The 26,418-nt window shown below is 37.5% G+C and overlaps 2 protein-coding genes across 6 annotated transcripts in view; one reads left to right on the top strand and one right to left on the bottom strand.

The window, feature by feature from the left end:
• Positions 1 to 5,661, bottom strand: part of malt3 (MALT paracaspase 3) — a 21,957-nt gene extending 16,296 nt beyond the window's left edge. Inside the window, exons 1-7 of one of the 2 annotated variants that reach the window (XM_051870306.1) lie at positions 5,512 to 5,661; positions 4,464 to 4,563; positions 3,397 to 3,521; positions 2,405 to 2,537; positions 1,218 to 1,393; positions 912 to 1,008; positions 6 to 41 (exon numbers count right to left, since the gene is read on the bottom strand). In XM_051870306.1, the coding sequence (XP_051726266.1) occupies positions 6 to 41; positions 912 to 1,008; positions 1,218 to 1,393; positions 2,405 to 2,537; positions 3,397 to 3,521; positions 4,464 to 4,473 (577 nt within the window). In that variant the 5' untranslated portion in view covers positions 4,474 to 4,563; positions 5,512 to 5,661. The remainder of the gene's footprint in view (positions 1 to 5; positions 42 to 911; positions 1,009 to 1,217; positions 1,394 to 2,404; positions 2,538 to 3,396; positions 3,522 to 4,463; positions 4,564 to 5,511) is intronic. The other variant, XM_051870307.1, reaches the window with a different exon arrangement.
• On the top strand, positions 5,594 to 26,418 carry alpk3a (alpha-kinase 3a). 4 transcript variants are annotated; one of them, XM_051870296.1, is made up of 16 exons: positions 5,594 to 5,732; positions 8,056 to 8,164; positions 8,478 to 8,763; positions 9,467 to 9,505; positions 10,027 to 10,148; positions 11,353 to 11,470; positions 11,615 to 12,959; positions 17,571 to 20,031; positions 20,413 to 20,560; positions 22,706 to 22,833; positions 22,946 to 22,981; positions 23,315 to 23,589; positions 24,168 to 24,256; positions 24,714 to 24,931; positions 25,041 to 25,089; positions 25,193 to 26,418. In XM_051870296.1, exons 3-16 carry the CDS (start codon positions 8,627 to 8,629, stop codon positions 25,533 to 25,535), a joined length of 5,508 nt encoding a protein of 1,835 aa, XP_051726256.1. In that variant the 5' UTR covers positions 5,594 to 5,732; positions 8,056 to 8,164; positions 8,478 to 8,626; the 3' UTR covers positions 25,536 to 26,418. The 4 variants fall into 4 exon arrangements, with proteins under 4 accessions (XP_051726256.1, XP_051726258.1, XP_051726257.1 ...); XM_051870297.1 differs by lacking the exon at positions 5,594 to 5,732 and having other exon boundaries at positions 6,722 to 8,164; positions 9,482 to 9,505; XM_051870298.1 differs by lacking the exons at positions 5,594 to 5,732; positions 22,946 to 22,981 and having other exon boundaries at positions 6,719 to 8,164.

Raw genomic sequence — 26,418 nt, 5'->3', positions numbered from 1 at the left:
CCTACCCATAAGCGTGGGCGTTGGAAGTTGATCTGGAGGTGCTGTGGGGAAACCAGAGGAAAAAGTTTTGGTGAAATAAGAAATGTTATAAGAACATGCTACTGGATGTTACCATGAAGCCCATTGTCTGTGCCTTTCCACTAGTTTCGCAACGGAAAAAAAAAAATCTCTCAGAAAGCTCACATTATTTGTGTTCCGTAATGTGACGAATAAAAAGGAAGCTCCTACTGAGCTGGTTTCAGTCTAACTTTAGTTGGTCTCTCATATATCTAGGGACCTATATAGGCTCAAAATACAATTCAGTTCCTGATTGTCTTTAACTCCTACCAACTGTGGAAAGTACCAGTATTTTAAACCTAAAGTGGAACTACACAAAGCACAAAGAATTCAAGGCCCAGAGCTAAAGACTGGATGGTTTCCTTTATTTAGGTTTTCTAAATTGCTTTTCATCACACAGAAAGCTGTTAAGAAGGTCTGACAGTGCTAATGAACAAGTCAAATTGAATCATGATCACAAACAAAGTGAAAAATGCAAAGGTTGCTAAATGCCTTTTTCCCAGGATGTCAATTTGAATACATTAATTTAGTGCAGTTAATTATTTAAAAAATAATTGCATCATACAAATCAGGTCCACTGACCCATACATGAATATTGTAATAAGTAAAATAAAAAAACACATGAGAAAAACTATTCACAAATAAAAAACCTCTCTTTTATTTTTCATGTTTAAATAAATATGGAAATGAAAAAAAAATGTGCCAGAGACGCTGATAAACAATAAAAACAATTCCAGACAAAATACAAAAATGTTCTGTGTGAACAGCCCTTAAAGTCTTGGACAAACACCATCGCAAAATGGAAGGCTGGGGACAGTAGGCCAATGACATAAACAGCCATTTGCGGCTCTTACCAATCTCAATCTCAGCTGCTTCAGACCATCTCTCCTCCAAAATATTTGACACAGCGCAGAGGTATGAACCCGCAGTCTCTGCACTGGCATTTTCTATCTAAACAAAGAAGCCCAAATGCAAAACATGATTATTTTAGGCAGCTTACAACTTCAAAAACATGTGCCACTGAGTCAATATTTACAGTCAAAGCGAATTGCCCAAATTTAAACGCAATGACCTGTGTAACCCAACCCAACTTGCACATCAAAATAAATCAATATGATAAAAAAAACAGCTAGAAACAATGAGTGTTACAGTGGCCTTACCCTGAGTGTTTCTGTGGTCTGTTTAGTAAGGAGGTGACCGTTTCTGTACCACTGGTAGGCAGGCGCAGGCTTTCCAAAAGCTGTGCATTTGAGAGTGAAAGTCTCCCCTGGTTTTACCGTTTGGCTTTTTGGGTGAATGGCTATATGGGGTTCCCCTCTCCATACACGAGAAACACCTAAACAGAATTTTTCACATTATTTAACAGATACTACAGTTGTAAAGGGTTAGTTCACCCAAAAATGAAAATTCTGTCATTAATTACTCACCCTCATGTCGTTTCACACCCATAAGATCTTCGTTCATCTTCAGAACACAAATTAAGATATTTTTGATGAAATCCGAGTGGTTTTTTTTTTAACCTCCATTGAAAGCAACGAAATTACCACTTTCTAGGTCCAGAGACATCGTTAAAATAGTCAACGTGACTACAGTGGTTCAAACTTAATGTTATGAGGCGACGAGAATACTTTTTGTGCGCAAAAACAAAATAAGAATAATTACTTTATTCAACAATATCTTCTCTTCTATGTCATTCTCATGCGCTGTTTACGTTCAGTGCTTCCGTGTTTTACGCCAGAACGCCGACTCATTATTGGTCGCATCACACACATGCGTTGTGCTGCTCAATTGTGAAGCTTTGGTCAATACTGAGGCGGTATTCTGATGCAGAAACTGGAAGTGCTGAACGTAAACAGCACATGAGAATGACACAGAAGAGAAGATATTGTTGAATAAAGTCATTATTTGTTTTGTTTTTGCGCACAAAAAGCATTCTTGTTGCTTCATAACATTAAGGTTGAACCACTGTAGTCACATGGACTATTTTAACGATGTCTTTAGTACCTTTCTGGGCCTTGAAAGTTGTGGTTAAATTGCTGTCTATGGAGGATAAAAAAAACCTCTTGGATTTCATCAAAAATATCTTAATTTGTGTTCTGAAGATGAACGAAGGTCTTACGGGTGTGGAACGACATGAGGGTGAGTAATTAATGACAGAAATTTCATTTTGGGGTGAACTAACCCTTTAAACACTGACACATTGAGCCAAATCTTATAAAATAAATCACTGATAAGTCAATGTCGGTATATCAGGATATATATGTCAATAATGCATATCAGGATGAATAATAACAAAATGGGTTCATGGACTTTAGGCCAGAAGTTTAATTCAGATAATGGAAAGTACCTGGTTCGTCTAGGATTCTCACTTTTACCCATTCTGTGAACTGATAGTTACGGTACAGGTCGCTCACTCTACAAATATAATTTCCAGATCTCTGGAGAGTGACGGTGAGTTCAGGCTCTGTCCCACCAACCACCTGAAAAGATTAAGCATAAGGTTATTTGATATATTTGGGTATATATTCTTCACAATATTGATATCACTATTTTAAAAGGAAAACAAAGAGTTGGGAAAAATAACTTTTTGAAGTAATGCATTCCAATATTGCGTTACTCCCTAAAAAAGTAACTAATTGTGTTACTTCATTACTTTTTATGGAAAGTAATGCGTCATGTTACTTTTGCTTATCTTTAACTGACTTGGCCTGGGCTTGCTTGATTGTTTTATAATAACAAAAAAAAAAAAAAAAAAAGTTCTGTTTTTGGCAAATGTAAAGGCCCTTTCACATCAAAAGTGAAATGATGCAGGAGAAGAAAACTCTTACTTCAGCAAATATAAAGTCATTTTTGTTTATTAGTATGGCTGAATTGGATCACCAAAGGTCAGCAGCAAAGACATTGGTTAATAAAGTGAGATTAAATACATAAAGTATATTTGTATTATTTAACATATTTAATTATGCAGGTTTGTGTAATATTCTGAGTTTGCATTTCACTGTTTTTATTCATTTTGAGGAATACCAAATCGGTTTTTGTGCAAGTGAGATGAGTAAATGCATGTTCACATTTAGTCTAGAACTACAATAACCATCATGTTCACACACAACGCCTCTGCACTTATTCCTGATTTCTCTCAACATGGGGACAAGAGAGGTATCAAATAAATGGGAAAACAAAGTAACTTGCGTTACTTATTTGAAAAAGTAACTCAGATATTTTGTTGTAAATGTAAAAGTAATGCATTACTTTATTCGTTACTTGAAAAAGTCACCTGATAAGGTAACTCGCATTATTTGTAATGCATTACCCCCAACACTGGATATAAAGTGTACAAACCTCTGACTGTTGTTTATCAAACCACTGATACTTCAATGAACCAGTGCCTTTTGCTTGAACTCTTAAGGTCACCTCATGGTTTGGTGGTACACATACAGACATTGGCTGCTGCAGAATAACAACTTCTGCCCAAAAAAAAGATATAATTTTATATACAATTACAATAATAACTGGCTTATATACAGTTATATATATATATATATATATATGGGTCAATGACATGACGGGCCTTAATAATAAGGCTTTAATAATTATAAAAAACAAAGATATGACATCCAACGTATGTAAGGTAGTACAACTAGATCTTATTTATTGAATCCAAAAGGTTTTAATTATATTTTGCTACATATAAATGTATTTTGAAGTGTCAAAAGGTCATTCGGTTTAGCCGTCCAAAGGTCAGTACAGCCATTTCATTGCTTTGTTATGACAAAGAATGTCTGGAAAAATGAATTTCATTGATGTCATTCGGAGTAACCAATATAAAGGAATATAAAGTTATGTGGTCAGTATCATGTGACAGGATGTGCCATCATTCAGGCACCTGCAAAGGACCACATGGTTGTGAAGCAAAGTAACGGTGCAACCGCTATAAAACATGGAAAATGTAATATTTTAAAAACTTGTACTAAATATAAAATGTTTAATTGTCCTTTTGCTAGCTAGCTAGCAAGATAACTACCTAGCTAGATAGATATCAGCCTGTTAGCATTGTTTGAAAATATCGTCATTCGGTGTAACCAAGTGTCATTCTGTAAAACTGAAATTTTGGTTAAACCAAATGACTTTTTGGTGACAAATTTTGTCCATCTTGTAAAAAATGACAAAAGCAGTGTTAATTGATTACAAAAACCACATAATCTCATTTTTACACTTAATAAAACTTCAAAACTAATTATATCTCCATTATGTTTTTATAAATAAATAAATAAATATATATATATATATATATATACACACACACACACAATTTGTGGAATTACTGTAATTTAGGAACAGACAGTAGACATTTCTAAAGGGGCAAAAACATAATAGTTAGTTACACATAAGGATACTAATATACACACCAGTTCTCATGACTGTCGGCGCTACTCTTTAGTGTGGAAGAGCCTAGACCGCAATAGTGCTGCTCTTTTAAGGTAGTCAGTCATTTCACAATATTACCACCTGTTTAACAAAGAAAACAGAAGTATGAATAGTGGCCATAACAACAAAAGTGGCATACAAAATCAAAACACATGGAGAATGGTTTAGCAATCCAGTGTTTGGAAGGTAAACAGAGAGTGTCCAAGGATTAATTATTAAAAGAAGCAAACCTTGATTTCAACAGTGTTTGTACAGTCATTTCATGCATTAATGAATTAAGTATTAATGAAGAGAGAGAGTGTCAGAAACTGAAATTGCTTGGTTTATGATCTGATAAGTTCTCATTCTTTAAAAAGACAACTGATTCCATACAATAAAATACCTTAATGCATTAGTAATTATATCAGCTTATGACTTTTTATTGATAATAATATTTAAGCAATTCTCTGATAAGGAGACCGGGGCAAGTTGTCACTCCCAATACTGTACGTTAAAGCTTTGGCTACAAAAAATATTGAACCATTTTTGCCCACTAAAAAACAAACAGACACATGTTGACATTTTGTGACAAAGGCCACCCGTTAATAAATTATATAAACTTTAAATAACTTGCCCAAAATTATATATACTTTTTTATATTATATATATATATATATATATATATATATATATAAAATACTCCTGTCCTGAAAGCACAGTTCGACCTTTCAGTTAAAATATACCTTCATTACATGGTTGACTCGTGTCTGAATGTATGTCAGTGTGGTTCACTTGTTTACAGCAGATACAGGAAAAAAATATATAGGTCTACATGATATGGAAATTTTAGTTTGTAGGAAATAATTCACTAAATGACTCTAATTTAAGAAGGTTTTGAACTTTGAACTTTCGACTCAAATCCTTAAAAGTTACTGAGGCATGACCCTTTCTAACAACTTCCCTAAGTGACAACCAACCCCGGACGGTAACAGTATGTAGTTTGTGGCGTCGTTCGCTTGCAGTATAGATTTAGAGGGGTGTAACACTCACCTGTCCTAGTGCTCATTGCTGACTGCGATCACACTACCATCCTAAACCTCCTCATGCAAAAGAGCACAGGAGCGTCAGCTGTATCGACGTGTGGATATTCAACATGCTGCGATTGAGTTGAGCAAAAATGAATGGTTTCCCGTAATAATGACAGACTGGCCCTCCCACTACCGCTGTGCTCAGTGTAGTTGCGCCCTCAACATCTGCACACTGAGCCGCAGGTACAGTACCTTGAAAATATTTTTTTTTTCTTCTTCAGGTTAACGTCAGGCTGACGCCATATTGAACGCAGCTAATTAATGAGCTGAAAAGACGATAGATTATTGATCTGACGTGTGCTTGGCTTAGAATGATTTTTTTGGTATTCGAGTTTACTAGAAATTACATAACTTTTGGTAGGTATAATAATTGAAGATGTTTATAAATATTTTTATTTCAGGGAAATGTTATAGGCTATTCATGAATGTATAAAACAAAGCCATTGTTTTCTGTTTTTCAGAAATAAATATTAAATACATCTTTGAGTTTCACAAAAATGAAAAGTGAAATAAATTTATTAAAGAAATGTAATTTATCAAATGACCCCGATATCTAAGCTGTTGTTTTTGCTTATTACAGTATGTTCTTTGGATCCCCTTTTTGTTTTTTATTTGCCTACCTTGTATTTTGTGCTTTTAGCAATCTGATTATATATGTAACTTTTTTTGTTGTTCAAAATTAACACAATTTAAATAGTGAGTCAATACATCATCAATCCTTCTTCCAAAACATGGTTTTGTCTGATCCTGAATGTTTATATTTTATCAGAAACTGTCGGGAGCTCTGCCGACATGTGTTTGAACCTCACATTGCCATACCGGAAGTCCCATAAATGTATATATTTTAGACCTGTCGGGATTGTTTTCGCGGGAAATTGCATACATGTAACTCCCACGTGCGTGTCTCGACATATCCGTAAGAATAGATGCTCCGGTGTCATGACACTTTGACGCGTGAAAGGTGTGGGAGTGAAATAGGTTAGTTGGCACAACGAGTGAGAAAGTTTGACATTAAAGGGACAGTTCACCCAAAATTTCCCTCCATTGATAGTTATGCAACTGAAACTTTGACGCCTCAAAAAGTTCAAAAGAGGTTGTGAAACTAATCCATATGAATTTAGCGGTTTAGTCCACAGATTTAGGCTTTTATTCACATATAAACAAACCGCTCAATTCATATGGAATAGTTTCACGATCTCTTATGAAGTTTTTGAAGCGTCAAAGTTTCAGTTGCGTAGATGTCTATGGAGGAACAGAAAGCTCTCAGATTTCATCAAAAAGATCTTCATTTGTGTTCTGAAGATGAAACAAAAGTCTTATGAGTTTGGAATGACATGAGGTTGAGTAATTAATGACAGAATTTTCATTTTTTTTAATGAACTAATCCTTTAAACGCGCTAAATCACGAACCTCCAGAGAATCGCACAGCGGCGAGTCTGCTGGCAAAAAGAGAACATGACATTGATCAAACGAGGGAGAACTGAGAGATTTAAAATGTTGTAAAAGCGACGCAGATGATGTTTTTATTACTTAACAGGTTTTATTGAACGGATAAATAGGTGTGTTCGACTTTAAGCGACGCTGCGCAGACCAATCGGTGTACGACATCAAAGAACCGCGAGAGCGATTAGAGAGCATACGGCTCCATAGCTTTCCATGTCAAAAACCGTTTGGTCTGCAGATCCGCTTCAAGTTGAACACACCTATTATGTTGTGAAGGGTCATATTCATTCGACAGTCACACAGTGCCAAAGCACAACCAAAACAAGGTTCTTTCGCAAAATGCATGCAGTTTAGTTACATAGTGTACCTTTAAATAATAATAATAATATTGATAATATAAGAAAAAAAAATTTTGCTCTTAAATTTGTTTCACAATTGTCCAACTTGAATCCCAAGTAAATTATTTGTGACTTAAGTGTCCGTATGTGTGCAACACTCAAGTTTACATCTCTATTATTATTATTATTTGTGAGCATGTGTGTCATCTCATGTTTGAATGATGCACGGTATGTTTGCGAGAGTGGTTGCTTGACAGCATGTAATCGGAGCCCGTTTATGATTGGAAAATGATGCAATGACACATGACCGGTGGGAGAGATTGTTGACTGTTATGGGGAGGGTGTACAGACAGAGTGACATACAGGGGGCTGTCCTAATTAAACCTGGGCCATGCTTTGAGCTTGTCTGAAGAGCTGTCATCAACATCACTTGCATCAGATCACTGCACTTTCACCAGACATACCATACTGGATGAATTTGGCTACATTTACACACATTAGCCCATTTCTATGCATGTTCACTCATCTCTATACGGTATGATCAGTCAGTCAGAGGGAGAATTACAGGATCTCATCATGAAGCTGACAGATAAGGAATGATTAAGGCAGGAGATATTTATTATTTTGCAAGTTTTTGCTATCATTTTCTTGGACGCTGCTTTCAAGTGGCTTCAGAGCAATGGCTAGTTGTGGAAAATGTGATGTGCTCTTGCGCCTATTTGTAGGCCTGCTATAAATAGGGTCCTGCTGGCAACACATGCTCTGCTGTGATTGACAATTCTAGTGCTACTGGGAAAGCAGGCTCCAAAGAACAGGCAAAGAAACACACTAATGGTGAGTTCTTTAAGTGCTATACTGTAATTAATATTTTTGTCAAGCAATTCAAAGTTAATCAATATATGTGTTGGCTCGAAATCAAATACAAATGAATGTGTTTGACCAAATTATAAGTAACAAACAGCAGTTCCTATTTATAACTTCTCTGTTCAAATGGTTTGCTTGTTCAGACTAGCTGTCCTAGAAACAGAACGGTTCTGTCTAAACTATATTTTAAAATTTCAATTTTGTATTATTAATATTGTTAGTGCTTTTCAAGTGTTTGTATTTCTCTATTTGAATTGATTTGTATTTTTTCCACCCTTTTCAGTGGCTCTCCAGTTAGTTACAAAGTGGAACTCTACATTTTGTTTCCAAAAGCCTGGAGACAAACCTCAATTTTATTCTACAGAAATATTGAAACCCCACTTCAAGGGACTGGTGGGTTTTTTGGACCGTTGAAATTATTTGTATTGGACAATGACATCCAGGAGGCCCATGACCCGCTCTTTCTCTGGAAACGGGAGATCGGGAAGCCAAAATGGGGAGGATGTCTCGTCGGCAAACGGAAGGTCAGAGAGCCGCAACTACCTCTCCAACGTTAGGCCTGAAAACAGGTAAAAAAAAAAATATATATATATATACTGTATATGTTCAGTTTGATTGAGTGTGTTTGTTCTGCTTTATTTGATTGTGAAAAATCTGTCTACTTGGTGTCATAATTATCCATACCTCCAGTTTGGATGTTAATTTTAGGGATTATGATGGTTTTTAAGTCTAGAGAAATAAATATCATCAAATGTATATTTATTTCTCTAGACTTAAAAACCATCAAATTATCAAACAGTCATCAAATTAACATCCAAACTGGAGGTATGGACAATTATGACACCAAGTAATAAAATTACTGTATCATATTAATAATATATACAGTTATTTGATTAAAAATGGCTTTAATTATAACATAAATATTGCTACATCTGCCTTTTCTGATACTTATCTTATTAAACGAGATGTAGTTTTTTTTAGCTTACAGTCATTTGAATGCAGTCACCAAATCTGTTTGTCATCAGTTTAATGGTTTTTGTTGCTGAAACACTGACGTAACTGTGGTTACCACATTGGTTGTATTGTGTTTGCTCAACTACGGTTATGCCAAAAGAGACCACAACATTCTCACCATTAGCAACATAATTTACTGTATGACTGCATTACAGTTGCTCCTGGCTGTAATTACAATCGGGGTCACACACTGAAAGTCCGTAGTTTAGATATTCTTGTCTGATGAGTGTCCCTTTGATTTGCCTCTTTTCTAAATAGCCTTTCAACCCACAGTTATTCAAACTACAGACCGTCGAGGTAATAAAAGCTTCTCAAAAGGTCAATCCTAAACTAACTACACTTCAGATAACAATTTCTGTTCCCCAATATGCCTTTTTCCCCTTTGGTTTGTTTTACAATCTCAAAAATCCCCAATTTGCATTTGATTGCAGCGTGATTATGACAATATTGTGCTCAGTGTTCAAATCTTTCAATCCTCCAATCCCACCCACCCAAATAACCACCGTATATTGTACATGAAAAAGTGCACTATAAATGTTTCCAAAACTTTTACATGTTAATATTATCAGGCTAAATAATATCCTCTCACCCTGTTAATACCCAGCAGCCCTTCCTCCCAGTGACAGCAATAATTCTAATTTTTATATTATACTACTGATATTAATAATGCACTTTTATGTCAATGCAATCTCCCTGCTGTAGGTATTGCTAATTAATTTATTAATTCATATAATAATGATTGGAATCATTTTATATAATACATACTAGCTTTCCTTATGATGATTGTTGAGTTGACAAACTGTGTTTGCCATCTCCAGGAGTACATTATGTACCGTCATGGCTCATTTAACCGAAGAGACCCAGCCATGTTTTGAGACCACCATAAAATCAAAGGCAGTGTCAGAATCATGCAATGTCAAATTCTCTTGTGTGGTCACAGGTAAGTTAAAGTTATTTTACTTATGATTATGAAAATAAATGTTACGTTTAAAACATGAAAACCCAATATATGGTACACTAAAAAAATGCTGGGTTAAAAACAACCCAAGTTGGGTTGAAAATGGACAAACCCAGCGGTTGGGTTGTTTTAACTCAGCGGTTGGGTTAAATGTTTGCCCAACATGCTGGGCAGTTTTATTTAACCCAACTATTGTTTAAAATGACTATATGGCTGGCTTAAAATGAACTCAAAATAGGTTGGAAATTAAAAATCAGACACATAATTACTAGAGGTAACAATAATAATCAAAAGGTGAACATTTATTAATAAGCAATTTAAGAAATGTTTATTGTTTAATTATTATTCAGTAAACTATTATAAATAAATGTTCATTTGTTAAACATGTTAATAAATGTTAATTTCCAATATACTTTGGGTTCATTTTAAGCAAGCAATACAGTAATTTTTAACAATAGTCAAGGTAAATAAAACTACCCTGCAGGTTGGGCAAACATTTAACCCATTTGCTGGGTTTGTCCATTTTCACATTTTCAACCCAACTTGGGTTGGTTTTAACCCAGCATTTTTTAGAGTGTATGTTAAAGACATTTCAGTATAATCTTATTTGGTGTGTAAAGTCTGAGTGTCTCTATACAATTATAAAAGATTTTCTGGGTTAAATACAAAGTTCTGTCATGAAACTCTAGATGGCGCAGGCTAATAGGTCCTTAACTCAACCTGCTTGCAATCACATCATTCTTTATAGGGCACGGCTGATTGGTTTTCCTGTTGTATCAGTAGCCAATGAGCTTGCATGCTTCAAAAACTTGGTTAGCATTTGCCTTGACACTGCTGCGCGCTTTCAGAAACTTCCCGAGCTCCACCTGTATAGATCTGCTACAGGTAATTCATGTATGCTATATTGTACAGCAGCAGCATATCTTACTTGCTCACAGCAGCGTGTCGTGTATGTATTGTCAGTAGCAAGTCCTATACTTACTCTGCATCAGCAGCATTAACAGCAGCAGCAGCGTAGCAAATCTATTCCGCCAAGAACGCCAAATATATCGACATTGTCATACCCATTACCATGCCAAACACTCCAAGAGTTGTCATGACAGAAATGAATGTTATTTTGCTTTAAATGTTACTGTTTCCAATTAGTAAGAGCAAACCTCCTTAATTTTATACACATTTCCACCAGGTTACCCGGCTCCTGAGTTGACCTGGTACAAAGATGACATGGAGTTAGATCGATATTGTGGCCTTCCCAAATATGAAATTTTCCGCAATGGAAAAATTCACACACTGCACATCTACAAGTATGTTACTTGATTCAGACTAGACAGATAATTCATTGGATTCTTGGTTTTAATACATTGAATGATATTACACCCAAATTAATGCTTTTATGGTTTTAGTAGTGAATACACAATGACTATAACTACATTTGCTTCGTTTGGCAGCTGTACAGAAGAAGATGCAGCCATTTATCAGGCCTCAGCGAGGAACAGTAAGGGCATCGTCTCCTGTTCCGGGGTACTGGAGGTGGGGACCATGAGCGAGTACTTGATCCACCAAAGGTTCTTCGCCAAACTGAAACAGAAGGCTGAGATCAAGCGGCGAGAGCTGGAAGAGAGTCGACGTCGGGGTAAGGAGAACATCCAGAAGGAACAATTACATGTGATTAACCAGGAACGCTTACTAAGGAAGCGTAGGACTCCTGCTGGGAACGACCCCCTGAGCTCCTCTCCCACAACCCAGGGTGGAGAGGAAAACATGACCTCCCAAGGGACAGATGAAGAGCAGCCTGTACTCAGAGACGACAAGTCTGATAACGTAATGGCACAGGCTTCTGTAGGAACCAAAGAGATGAAAACGGAGAATGGTATTGAGAAAATCAACAGTATCTGCGATCCAATGGAGGTGGTCACCATGAAGCAGTCCACCAAAGAGAAACCAGATGAAAAGAAGCAGCATATTACCAATGGATTTGATGAGGTGGGTCTTAATAAGCCCACCGAGAGCTACAGAAAACAAGAGGATGTTTATGAACGAATGAGCCTGGCACAATACCTAGCTGAGTCTGTGAAGTCACAGGCTGCTGAACAACATCCAAATTCTGAGATCATGGATGTCGATGTTAGTCCTGTCCAAGAAGAAAAAGAGCATGAGAAGGAACGAGAAAGACTAAAAGAAGAGGAGAGGGACCGATCAAGAGAAATAGAGCGGGAGAAAGAGCTAGAGAGAGCCAAAGAAAGAGAACGAGAGAAAATCAGGCAAACAGAACAAGAGCAAAGAGCTACATCTGGGCCTTCAACCAAAGCCGCATCACACAAAGAGCCAGAACCTCAACACAAGTCAGCTCTAACCTCGGTTCTTCACTCCTTAAAGGACATATTCTTCGGCAAAAGCAAGAAGTCTACAGAGACAGCAGAAACCATGAGGAGAGCTAGTGAAGTGATCATAGAAAAAGAAATTCACCTTCCTCCCTCACAAGCACCTCCTCAAGAGGTGGCCTCCGAACAGGATGCACCAAAGCTGGTCCAGGAATCACCTCAAACGACGGTTTTGGAAGTAAAAAGAAAGTCTTTACAACAAACACAAGATTCAACCACCCCCAATGATATAATAAACTTTAATTCAACTGAATTTCATGCAAACAAACCTGAGGTTGTGTCTCCAAACCCTGAAAGCCATCTTGAGAGCACTGAAGCAACAATTAGACTTTCTGTAGAGCAGAAGGAGATGCCAAAAGAGGAGAACAGTCCAGAGGAAGTCCCGCAGATTTCTCATTCGCTGCTTTTCAAGGTGAGTTCATCGCACTTCTCACTTTACAACCTGCCGGTTTTGTCCATCTAGTGCAGGGCTTCCTGCACCACAGCACATGGGAGCTATATATAGATAGTACATTTGTGCAGCAAGACTTGAGCTTAATTACACCAGTCCCTGGCCAAGATGATGACACAAACTATACCCAAGAGAACACAGTAGGCAGCTTTGAGGTTGTTTGGTCCTTGACTTTATCATGTAATGATTCAGGGTGTCAGCAATGTTCTAATAGACTATTTTCTGAGCAAAACTGCAACCGCAGTGTTTGGGATATAGGAGTGAAAATGGGGTCTAAAGTCTGAGAGCACTAGTGGTAATTCTTTTCTTATTAAATATATTTATTACAATGTTGTATTGTACAATATTATGTTATCAACAGTTTAAGAGAAACATTATCTTTAAGAGAAAAGTTTCCACTGCATGTACATTACCATTCAAAAGTTTGAGGTGGGTATGATTTTTTTAAGTCCCCCTGTGGTGAAAATCAAGTTTTTAATGTCTATGTGGTGTTTTTAATATGCTTTAAGACAAACCATGTGCAAATTCATAAGTCAACACCATTGCGGAGTATTGTCTCTTTAAAACTGCAGTGATCTAAAGACAGTTTCAAAAACGTGGTTTGAAATTGCTGGTGTTTCTTACGTCACAAACTACCTTGTAACCAATCACATCAACGTGCCGGCAGGCTTTAGCATATCATTAACTATGACCGCTCTGAAGCAAGGGAGTCGTGTAACATTAGCAACACATTATTAGCTGTTTGATAATGTAGTCAGGCAAAAGGCTAATCATATTAATTACCATTATGTGTCCGACGTTGTAAAAAGCGATACCATTGTGCAGCGTTTATCCAGTAAGTTGACCAAGTGGATCTCTGAGCTTGTGTGAGCGAGTGGAGGCGGGGCTAATTAGCATATTCATATATCCGCGTATACTAAATGAAGCAAGGGTGTAGAGTTACATTCAAGCTATTTTAAGGCATGAAGTTGTTTTTTTCACTGAAAAAAACATTTAAATATGTCATTTTGATTATCAAAGATGAGTTTTAAGGGATAAAATTGACTAAACAGGGATTTTAAATGTTTTTGAAGGAAGTTTTTCATGCTCACACAGACTATGTGCTCTGCTTTTGTCTCATTTACGGTTATTCTAAGACTTTAAATAAGGCCTGCTGCCCCTTTAAAAGGACAATCAATAACACTCAGAGTGAGTCAAACTGGCTGAATTTCAGCTTATCCAGAATAGTTAGAAAGTGGGTTTCATGCGTCAGCAACGCTTAAGAACAACAGTAAAATCACATTTACTCATTGGGACAAACTAGTATTCTTAAAGTCAACATAAAATGATGGTAACACTTTAGTTTAGGGTCCAATTCTAACTAGTTGCTTATTATCATGCATATTACTAGGATATTGGCTGTTTATCAGTACTTATAAAGCACATATTAATGCCTTATTCTGCATAACCATATTTCACATCCCTTAATCCTATCCAATACCTAAATTTAACAACTACCTTACTAACTATTAATAAGCAGTAATTAGGAGTTCACTGAGGCAAAAGTCGTAGTTAATAGTTAGTTAATAGTGAGAATTGGATCCTAAACTAAAGTGTGACCAAAATGGCATTTACAACACTTTACAACTTATTTAATGTGATGTACTTTCAAAAAATGTGGGGTGTAGCTTAATTTTCTCCATATAATTGAAAAGAAAGGCATTACATTTCAGACATTAAATGATACATGCATTTAGAAAGTAAACAGGGTCCATGCCATATTCATGTTGACTTTAAATGGACGCGTTTTAATGTTAGTACAGGTCAGGATATGATGAATGACAGTTGCTGGACTGGAAACTAAGACAAGACAAAACCTCTTCACATTTTCCAGATTCTTTGGTTCACTGTGTCTTAAAATAAACCTGTTTCTAATCTGTGCTCAGAGAAGCCATACCATACAAAGAGTAATTGACTGTTAAACTCATATACATTTTGTCAGAGAAACTCTTCTTTGAAATAATGATTCTTGACTGTTACTCAAAATTTTCCACTTGCATGTAAAACTTTCATCTCTGTGTGTATAATGGTGCCCAAGATGGCTATTATTAATTTTGGTTTTAGATTTTAGTTGTTTTTCATTATGAACATGTTTAATTACTGTTCAGGTATGGAAAGCAGTTTCTTTCTTGGCAAGAATATGCACATGGCAGAGGTTCTGTTGGCCTTCACATGATTTATAAAGTGCCATGGCTGAAGATTACAGAGAAATGAGGCTGTTAGAAAGGCATGTGAAACCACAGTGATTGCATCATCGCTTAAAACCAGACACGGCTAAATGCTAATAACGATTCATGTTTGTTAGTCAACAAGGTGAATGTCACCTTTAATTCATTCACGTGTGCTCTACAGTCTCAGACAGGACAAGCATGTGATAGCTTTGCACCTGGCATGCGACACATTCAGCTGTTTTATTTCCTATGTAAAGTGGAAGTGCAACCTCCCTAGCGTCTCGTGGGAAGTTAATGTTAGTTGTTGTGGTATGTCAGTTAGAGGAACCCTGCACATTAATCTGAACTCTGTGTGTTGAATCACAACAGAGGAACTTCTGTTAAAAGAAAGCTGTCGTAGGAACTGTCTATATGTGTGATAAGCTACTTCTGTCACTACTGGAAATGTCACTTAATTTTTGGTGAAATGTTTCAGCAGTCATAACATTCTAACATTGTAAACTGATTATGTTATACAATGATTGTATAATAAGGTTATATAGTTTAAAGTCAGCATGGAAAAATGGAAATTCACCCTATATTTGTTAAATGCATGTTATCGATCTTATTGTGAACAATTCATCCGTTTTTTTTTAAAGTCATAATTGGATCACATCTCAAAATCCTACAACAACCATGTCCCCCTCCCTACATTTCTTCTTTTCCGGTAATCCACTTTAATATACGTAACAATGCGAAAGATCTGTTACTGCTTCTGTTTCATTATTCTATCAATGGCTTACAAAAACAACTTTTCATAATAAATTAGCAGATGAGCACAGAAAAACTTTCAAGCAGTTGTTACTAGTGGCAACTAGTGGCACCAAATGGAATTGCAATCTGTTTGATTGCACTGGCTTGGACATAACAACATTGGCTTAACCAATGGTGTGAGTTTGGAGGCGGGGCTAACTGTCTGTCTGATCAACAAATTTTGGCATTTCCATTAGATGCTAGTAGTGGCACAAATTACACACTTCACATTTAAGGGGTTTGTTCACCCAAAAATGAAAATTCTGTCATTTATTACTCACGCTCATGCCGTTCCACACCCATAAGACATTCGTTAATCTTCGGAACGCAAATTGAGATATTTTTGTTTAAATCTGATGGCTCCGTGAGGCCTACATAGGGAGCAATGACATTTCCTCTCTCAAGATCCATAAAGGTACTAAAAACATATTTAAATCAGTTCTTGTGAGTACAGTGGTTCAATGTTAATATTATAAAGCGACGAGAATATTTTTGGTGCGCCAAAAAAAAAACAAAATAACGAATTATATAGTGATGGCCGATTTCAAAACACTGCTTCAGGAAGCTTCGGAGCGCCAAAGTCACGTGATTTCAGCAGTTTGGCGGTTTGATACGCGATCCGAATCATGATTCGACACGTTGATTCATAACGCTCCGAATCTTCCTGAAACAGTGTTTTGAAATCGGCCATCACTAAATAAGTCGTTATTTTCTCGTCGCTTTATAATATTAATATTGAACGACTGTACTCACATGAACTGATTTAAATATGTTTTTTAGTACATTAATGGATCTTGAGAGAGGAAATGTCATTGCTGGCTAAGTAGGCCTCACTGAGCCATCGGATTTCAACAAAAATATCTTACTTTGTGTTCCGAAGATCAACGAAAGTCTTACGGGTGTAAAACGGCACGAGGGTGAGTAATTAATGACAGAATTTTCATTTTTGGGTGAACTAACCCTTTAAGATCTGTTGTAGGCCCATTTTGGAGACACATCACTGTATTTATTACATATAATTTCCCACAAGGACACAAAGGAATTGTCGGAAAAATAAAAATTTCTAGGCTAGAATGTTATTAATTGTATTAGAAAATTCAAAACATAGGCATCATAAATCATGTAAAATGCATAATTTATTATGTATATACTTAAACCTCAGTAATATTAAGTGTTTTTAAAACATTTCTGATGGTTTCACAGTGCAAGTAATATCAAATGTCACTAGATAGGGGCGTTGTCAAGTTGACCTGACAGGTCATAAATATTATGTTGTTTTTCCTCCTAGTACATGGAAAGTTGCACAAGATTGGTAGTACAAATTTGTATATTGTTTCAAATATAACAGCTTAAAAAACAAGTGAACAGACAATTAAGGTGTGTCCTTATTAAATAAATACATAGAAGCATACTGTATCATTACTATCCCACACTTAATATCATATGCCGTAAACATAAAGATCTAATGCTTGCCAAGAGGACCAATTAAAACTGCACAATCTATGCAGTGCATTCAGTGTTACGAGGCCAGCATGTTAAATATTTAACAAGCAACTGTTTATGTCTTAAGGCTACAGATGACCGTGCTAAACTCGGCACCTCTGTGGACTTGCCCAATCCTCCATGTGAGACTGAAAGGCTGGAATTTACCTATCCTGTGGATGAGGTCATGCGAGGTGCTGAGGAAACGCATATTTTAGAGGAACAGGGGGGCTCAGCTGCCCCCCTGACAGACCTCATCATGGCAGACCTGGAAAGCACACAGTGTTGTGAGAGCCAGCCAGAGTCTCAGCTTTCACAGCTTGCCGACGTTGTCCCTACCCAAGTGCACACTGAGTCCCAGTCAGCAGAGCTGAGGGTAGAAGAGAGCAAAGAGCCGTGCGAGTCAAATGAGAAAGTAATTCCTCTTAATGAGGAGGAAAGTGTTATGAAAACACTAGAGGGAGGTTCCCTGACAGAGAAAAATAAAGAGGAGATGGATGGTGTAATAGAAAGGAAATCTTTCTCTGCAGGGGAAAATGAGTCGGAGAGTGACTTTGTCATAAAAGAGTCAGTCCTTCCTGTTTTTGTAGTGAATGAAAGAGAATATGAACTTAATGATCAAAATTCATTGTCCCCAGCGTCGGGTCTAAGTCAAGAAGAGGATTCTGTCGCTCTCGTATCTAATAGTGCAATAGGAATTGATTTTATACCAGATGAAAAATCTATACCAGCACTAAATGTTAGTTTCACAGAGAATGAAGAAGTTCCAGCTGACTCTGCTACAGCAAATGACTTTGATATGGAGGAAGACAAGAATGATAAAAGCATTCCAAGTCAGACCAGGAGTGCTGAAGAAAAGGGAAAAGATAGTGGTGAAGACAAGTTAGAGAAAAGCACTGAGAAAGAGAGGGAGGAAAAGGGCAATGTCAATGCTGAAAAACTGAAGGATGATTCCAGTCAACCAAAGAAAGATGACGTTAAGCGAAACAAGAATGTCGTTCCAGAGACAGAAGCATCTATTGTGATTCCAGAGATGGAAATCCCCAAAAGTCCAAGACGAGGTGAGACTGAGGTTATGGAAACTCAATCGAGGCCATACAAAGTAGATAAACCAAAACTCCTAACGAAAACACAAGGCGAAAGACGTTTAACAGAGAAGGACCAATCAGCAGTCCAACCAATTATAATACTCCCCGATACAAGAGAAACAGTCATCAAAAATGTGGCAAAGAAGAGATCCATGCCACTCATCCCAGAAATCAAGGTCACATTGCCAGAAAGAGTCAAACGTGAAGAACCTGTTATTGCGCCTAGAAGTGAAATGCTGAAATTAGAGCCTGAGCGAGTTATGCAACCTTTAACACAAGAGGTTGCACAGATATTTCGAGAAAAGGAAAGACAGATGGATGATGCAACAAGAGCATCAGGTGAATCAGCTTTCAACAGTGCCTTAGGTATTCCGGATCTTTCAGGTGTGACAAGGAGCACTCCATCATCACCCTCCATGGAGAGAACACAGGAAGTTAAACCACAAAATCTTGAAGCAAAAGTGAGAGGTGGAGAAGAACAAGGGAGTCTCAACACTGGGTGGGGCAGGGAAGATGACAATAATATCCCTATAATCAACATAGCATGTGCTGATGATAACGCAACCACTCTTAAACAAGAGCTAACTCACTCACTTCCTGGCATTGTAATCTCACAAGATAACACTCGAGATAATCCTCCCATTTCTGTCACAAATGCAGAAAGACGTATCGATAGCAAAAAAGATGACTTTGATACTTTAGTTGCTATGATGAAGAGTGAAAGCGACCAATATGGTCCAGCTGCTACTTCTGAGAAGCCAAAAGAGTCCCAACTGAGTCCTGATATGTCTACAAAAACCCCTCCTAGTATTACTAACCAAGACCCAGACAGAGTTCCTCAATCGAAAGACACAAGAATAGAACCTGAAGCTGACAGGCTTCAAAAGGACAAACCTTCCATAGAGAAACTTAGCCTAACAGCCCCTGTGGGACCTACGCTCCCTCCCCTAAGTCCTGCCAGTTTGCGAAGGCTTATGGCAAAGAATAATCCAAACTTAGAGAATCAGGGGTCTATCTCAGGTGCATCAGCAGATGGAAGTGAGAAGAAAGGAGAAGAGAGTGGAGGAAGCACACCCACATCCACTCTATCTTGTGAGAGTAGCCCCAAGATGAAGCGACGAGACAGTCTCACCCTAATACCCTCTGCCACCCCTGAGGAGCTGGCTTCTGGTGCTCGACGCAAAATCTACCTCGCCAAAACCAAGTCTGAGGATGAGGCATCTGACACGCAGGGTAAAAGGGATAGTCCATATATGTCGCCCAGTCAGGCTCGCAGGGCAGCTTTCCTGCAACTTCAAAGTGGGCAGCAAACACCTCCCACAGAAAGACGTTCACCATTGCTGGCCCGCCGCAAGGCCACACTGGAGGTGCCAAAACCCAAGGAGGAGGTAGCAGAGGTGGCAGACAGCACAAAGACAGAAAGCAAACCAGCAGAAAAGGAGAAGTTGGACCCCTTCAAAGGTAACACAAATGCATTCTCAAAGTGGTTGACTGTTCACAGATATCGATGTTTAGTTCAGTTTTTCCAGCAGGAACCTACTAAAATTAAATCCAAACAGCGACTTTTTTTTTTTTTTTGGCCGGGCAGTGTATACGCTATAGATGCCAGATTCAAATCAAATATTTGTATATACCTGAATGCATGACAGTTTATGTTTGGATGTATTCCGGTTATTCTCCTACTTTCTAAGCTAGTGTTCTAATTTTGCACTGTTCAGACGTTATCTTTTTGACACCAAGACATGGGGTGATGTTTGATATGGGGGAAGAGTTAAAACTAGAGACTACATATCTTTACCTTGTTGCCTCTGTCAAGTTACCCCTGATCCTCTTTCCATTCAGCTCCTCAGGTTATCCGCAAGATTAGGGGAGAGCCCTTCTCAGATGCCTCAAGCCACTTGAAGCTGTGGTGCCAGTTTTTTAACATTCTTAGCGACTCCACCATCAAGTGGTACAGAGACGAAGAGGAGATTTTGGAGATGGAAAGACGGTAAATTCCTCTGTAGTTTTTCAACACGTTCTAAAATTTTAACCGTCAAGACACATACTCCTAAAACAATAGGGAAAAAATGACAAGGACAAGTAAAAAGTTTCTGTGGTAATCAACAGATTAGTTATAGATGGAAAAATGCTACTGCTGAAAACAAAAATCCCACACAGTCATAGCTTGGAAAAGTTTAGCAGTTTTTCAGTTAAAGACCTTTCAGGCATTTTTCTACATATTTGAGCAAAGTCCCGAAATGTTGCAATGAAGATCTAATAAAGGTATGACATTGTGCATTATCTACTTTTTTTTAATGCAGTAAACCTGGAAAGTTATTAACAATATCTGCTTTGTAGAGACTTGCCATTCACTTATTTGTATTCGTCCATGAACCCTACAGCTGTGACTGCTGAGGCTTTAGTCAGACAGAGAGTGTGTAACTCAACACTGCTCAGTTGCACCATCAGGGGATATTAAAATCTAAATTTGTTTCTCACAGTGCTGTATCAGCACAATGATGCTGTACTCACACGTATACGCCCTCAACTGTGCTAGTGTTTGTAACACACTGCCCTCATGTGGCTGTAATTTTGTGGCACTTTTCATTAATATGGTGTAGCCTAATATATTTACCTATTTTGGCCTATATTTCATTTTAAGCCAGCCATATAGTATTTTTTAAACAATAGATAAGTTAAAGGGTTAGTTCACCCAAAAATGAAAATAATGTCATTTATTACTCACCCTCATGCCGTTCCACACCCGTAAGACCTTTGTTCATCTTCGGAACACAAATTAAGATATTTTTGTTGAAATCCAATGGCTCAGTGAGGCCTACATAGCCAGCAATGACATTTCCTCTCTCAAGATCCATTAATGTACTAAAAACATATTTAAATCAGTTCATGTGAGTACAGTGGTTCAATATTAATATTATAAAGCGACAAGAATATTTTTGGTGCGCCAAAAAACAAAATGACTTATATAGTGATGGCTGATTGGAGCGTTATGAATCAGCGTGTTGAATCATGATTCGGATCGCGTGTCAAACCGCCAAACTGCTGAAATCACGTGACTTCGGCGCTCCGAACCGCTGATTCGACACGCTGATTCATAACGCTCCGAAGCTTCATGAAGCAGTGTTTTGAAATCAGCCATCACTATATAAGTTGTTATTTTGTTTTTTTGGCGCACCAAAAATATTCTCGTCACTTTATAATATTAATATTGAACCACTGTACTCACATGAACTGATTTAAATATGTTTTTAGTACATTTATGGATCTTGAGAGAGGAAATGTCATTGCTGGCTATGCAGGCCTCACTGAGCCATCGGATTTCAACAAAAATATCTTAATTTGCGAAGATTAACGAAGGTCTTACGGGTGTGGAACGGCATGAGGGTGAGTAATAAATGACATTATTCTCATTTTTGGGTGAACTAACCCTTTAAACAAAACTGTTGGTCAAACATTTAACCCAACCGCTTGGTTTGTCCATATTTAACCCAGTTTGGTTGGGTTGTTTTTAACCCAGCATTTTTTAGAGTGTAGTTATTATGGGCAATGATTTTAATTGTTGGATATAGCCTAAAATCGCAGGGGGCGATATTTGGGGCCAGATATACAGATTCGCCAGCGCAAACCCTCTTTTGGCGTTAAAAAACTACTGTCAGAATTTACTAAAGACACGCAGTGGAAAAAATAGCGCTGAAAAGGTGTGCAATAAGGGCGGCTGACCTTATTGCATATGCATTTATAGGAGTTTCCATTTCAGATGCAAAATTTATGGGAGGAGAGTATTTAAATGAATCATGCAAGGTGATTTACTAAGGTTTGAGCTAGTCAATTTACTGGTATTTGCACCATTATTTACCACCCAAAAAACACGTCTTAAAGTAGACACTAATTTGCGCTGCTCTTGGTAGATTGCGTTGGTCATTATGGAAATGATCCGGCTGCGTCTGTGTTCTTTATTTTGTGCGTCGTCAGTAGACCACGTGCAGAACTTTCCACTTCCATCTGCGTTTTATTTGGAATTGCACTCTCACATTAATTTAGTTTAGTAAATCTGGTCCTTGATGTGTACTTTTCAGCTTACATATTCCAGTGTGTTTGGTATCTTTAAGTTCTCTCTCTTTCTCTCTCTCAGTGCTGGAGATGAGGGTCCAGTGGCACTGGCCATAGTCCAGGCTTCCAGCAGAGACTGTGGAGTGTATGGCTGCTCAATCAAGAACGAATATGGGACTGACATCACTGATTACTTACTCAGCGCAGACAGTAAATTAAAACTCTTTTGGTCCATTAATAAACAGAAATCTGCTAAACATCTGTTAAATTATTTTATGTGTCATTTATTATGTTTACTTTCACTCTGTTTCCCTTTGGGCAGTATTGGCAGAATTTTTCTTAAGGGAGGATTTGGAAGGTATGACTTCTGAAAGAAATCAAGCGTGTTTATTGCTATGAATTAAGCTTTGTGTTGTTCACCCACACTAACCTCCAGTTTCACAGACAAGGCTTAAGCCTAGTCCCAGACTAAAATGCATGTTTGAACTGTTTTAACTGAAAGCAACTAGTGCCATTGTTTTGTCTCAAGATGTACACCAGTAATGTTTTTTTTTTTTCTAAGGCATGTTTATAAAAGCTACTTAAATGTCCTAATTGAGCTAAAACCTAATCCTGGCTTAATCTAAGCCCTGTTTGTGAAACCAGGCCTAAGTGTCCTATGCTCTATTTCTTTATTTTTCTGTAATCTCAGTTGGAGAAGAGATTGAGATGACACCAATGATGTTCACCAAAGGCCTGGCAGACTCAGGTTACTGGGGCGAGAAATTCTTTGGTCGCATCATGACTGAAGAGGTGCAGATTGGAGAGGGATGTGTACACAAGACCTGCAGGGCAAAGGTCATCTATGGTTTGGACCCTGTCTTCGAGTCAGGCAGCACTTGCATCACTAAAGTAAGAAATCCCATCGCATATGGGTCAAAGGAGGAGAGCAACCTGGTCGAGAGAAATCTAGAGATCACCAAACAGGTTAGAATCTTAATGGATCACAATTTACATATTTAGTTTAGCAAAAACTATAAAAAAGACACATCATCATGATTTATTCACTGACATTTCTACTGCCAAGCTCCAAAAATAACTATAAAAGTATCATAAACATAGTCATGATGTGCTCTATATTATACTTCATACTATAGTTTTGTGTGAGGATCAAGCCAAAACTGATAATCCTACCCTCTGCTTATTTGCATTTTTCAACACGTTGCACGTTACATGACTGATCATGATGTGGTGACTGGTGAGAACCAATGAGGTTTTCAAATGTGAATAGAATAATTTGAGAGCTGCATTAGAGGGAATTGTTATCAGTAAAATTTTTTAAAAGTTATTAGCACTCTATATAGCATTAATATATAACTTTTTTATGGTCTTTTTGGAGCTTGTTTTATCATTGTATAGAAAAGAGCCACTCAGATATTCTGCCTGAATTTGTGAATAAATAATTACTCTAATTAAAAAAAGATTTTTACCACAATGACTTTCAGTCTAGATATTTTCCAAGTAAAAGTTGTTGTTTTGTTTTTTTGTCCCTTTCTTATCCCCAGGATTGTAAAATCCAGAATACCGTTCGGGAGTACTGCAAAATATTTGCTACTGAGGCCAGATTGATCGAGAACTTTGGATTCTCTTTAGAGTAGGTCATGAAATACATCATTTCAAACTATGAATATATATAATATATACAGTATAGGTCTAATTATAGATATCAGTACCTTTAAGAAATTTAAGCATACTTAGTAACTACTATTTTGTCTCTAAAGTGCTACAAATCTGTAAAAACATTTTGCGATAATTTGTGACTAATTTTATGAACATTTGAAGGGTTAGTTCACCCAAAAATGAAAATTCTGTCATTAATTACTCACCCTCATGTCGTTCCACACCCGTAAGACCTTCGTTCATCTTTGGAGCACAAATTAAGATATTTTTGCTAAAATCCGATGGCTCAATGAGGCCTGCATTGCCAGCAAGATAATTAACACTTTCAATGCCCAGAAAAGTACTAAAAACATATTTAAAACAGTTCATGTGACAATGCATATGGCTACAAATAAGAGACAACATCAAAATGATCTAATTTTATTCTTCAGAGTGATCCCCCTTCATCTGATGTATCGGCCCGCCAATACAATTCCATACGCTACAGTAGAGACTGATCTGAAGGGCGTGTTTTTGAAATACTGCCTGATGGACAGCACAGGGAGACTGATCGCCAGAACCTCCTCTGAAGTGGAGCAGAAGTGTTGCGCTTTCCAGCACTGGATCCATCAGTGGACTAATGGAAACCTCTTGGTTACCCGGTTAGAAGGTAAAGAGAAATGTACCTACTGCAAGACTTTACATGTGTTTTTGAGTGTGTTGCTAAGTGCTATATATTCCCAATATTTAAGTATAAAATAATCTCTTGTGTGTTTCAGGTGTCGATACAAAGATCACAAGCATTGAAATTGCTACTAAGTCTAGAGGGTTGGTATATTTTACTGTACAAGATTACCCCTTTTTCTGATATTTCCACTTCTTCTTCAGTTTATTTTTCTTGGAAATACTAATATTGCCCTTCATGCTGCAGGTATCAGGGCCTCACAGATAAAGGATCTCCAAAGATAATCGAGCAGTTCATTACCCAACATCAGTGCAACTATTACTGTGGATTGTTGAGCCTAAGACCCTTAAAGCCAATGGATTCTCTACTGCAGCCTAAGATAAAGACCTCCAGGAGCCCTCTACTGGCCCGGAGAGGCGTAACAGGCTCATCCAGCCCTCAGCTTCAGAAGAAAGGAACTAGCCCACAGTCCACCAGGAAAGGCACATCAAGCCCCAAAGTGGTTAAAAAGACAAGTGAATCTGGGGAGAACAATTCCACTACCAAACACAAAGCTGTGGAAGTCCCAAAACCTGTCAGGATGAGGTAGAGAGAAGGACTTGAGTTTTTGGAAACATAATGCAAAGTAACTAGGGCATATTTTTGGATTTTCTTACCAAACTTTAGTTTGGAGCCTGTATAATTATCTATAGCTAGTGTTGTACAGGAAAAATGGCTTTCTGTAAATGGACTCCGTCCATTGTCTTTGCACATAGTGTCTAAAATGCAACAACTAAGGAAGGAATGACTATATAGAAACAAGAAAAGTAAAGGGGTGTGAATGACTAGAGGTGTTGTGGCCATTTTTAATATTACTGTGAACTGCTTTGCAGCTATAAGTCACCATTTATACCTCCTGAGAGCACCTTCACTTTATTTTTAAGAGCTGAATTGAGGCTATCCCCTTTTCAAGACCATCACTAGAGAAAAATATAAAACCAGGACCGCTTGTAGACGGATGAACAATGTTTTCAGATAGACTCTGGAACTTTATGATTTATTCAAATGTTCCTATGTCAAGTTTATATGACTGAGGAACCGTGTGAGAGGGAGTTTCTTAAGGATTCCTCAAACATCTGTGATGTATGTGTCTCAGCTGTGTAGAAATGCAGCTCTTTTTTTTAGTCACTGAGAGGCTTTTTATAGTGGATTGTCCTGCTTTTACGAGTATGGCCGTAAATCTGCAACACCAGTGCACCAATTATGGTTGTATATTGGCAAACTATTAGCATCATAATCAGTGCATTTGTTTTTATCTTAAATGTGTCTCCTAAAAGAAGGAAAATCATGAGCTTTATTGTCACAGTAAAGCTATTTACTACTGACCTTTCAGACCGTTAATGTGTCATATTTCTCTAGAACCCTGCAACTTCACACAACTGGGCTAATATATATTTTAAATAATGAATAAATAAATAATACATTTTAAAATA

Source organism: Ctenopharyngodon idella, chromosome 18, assembly GCF_019924925.1.
Source record: "Ctenopharyngodon idella isolate HZGC_01 chromosome 18, HZGC01, whole genome shotgun sequence".
In the NCBI taxonomy this organism is placed as follows: Eukaryota; Metazoa; Chordata; class Actinopteri; order Cypriniformes; family Xenocyprididae; genus Ctenopharyngodon; species Ctenopharyngodon idella.
Note: the sequence above shows the minus strand (reverse complement) of the source record. Positions and strands in the feature narration are given on the sequence as shown.

Coding starts and splice junctions, on each gene's coding strand:
- alpk3a (XM_051870296.1), top strand. CDS start 8,627: ATGACATCCAGGAGGCCCATGACCCGCTCTTTCTCTGGAAACGGGAGA. Junction 8,764..9,466: donor AACGTTAGGCCTGAAAACAG/GTAAAAAAAAAA, acceptor TTTTCTAAATAG/CCTTTCAACCCACAGTTATT. Junction 24,932..25,040: donor CTTGGTTACCCGGTTAGAAG/GTAAAGAGAAAT, acceptor TGTGTGTTTCAG/GTGTCGATACAAAGATCACA.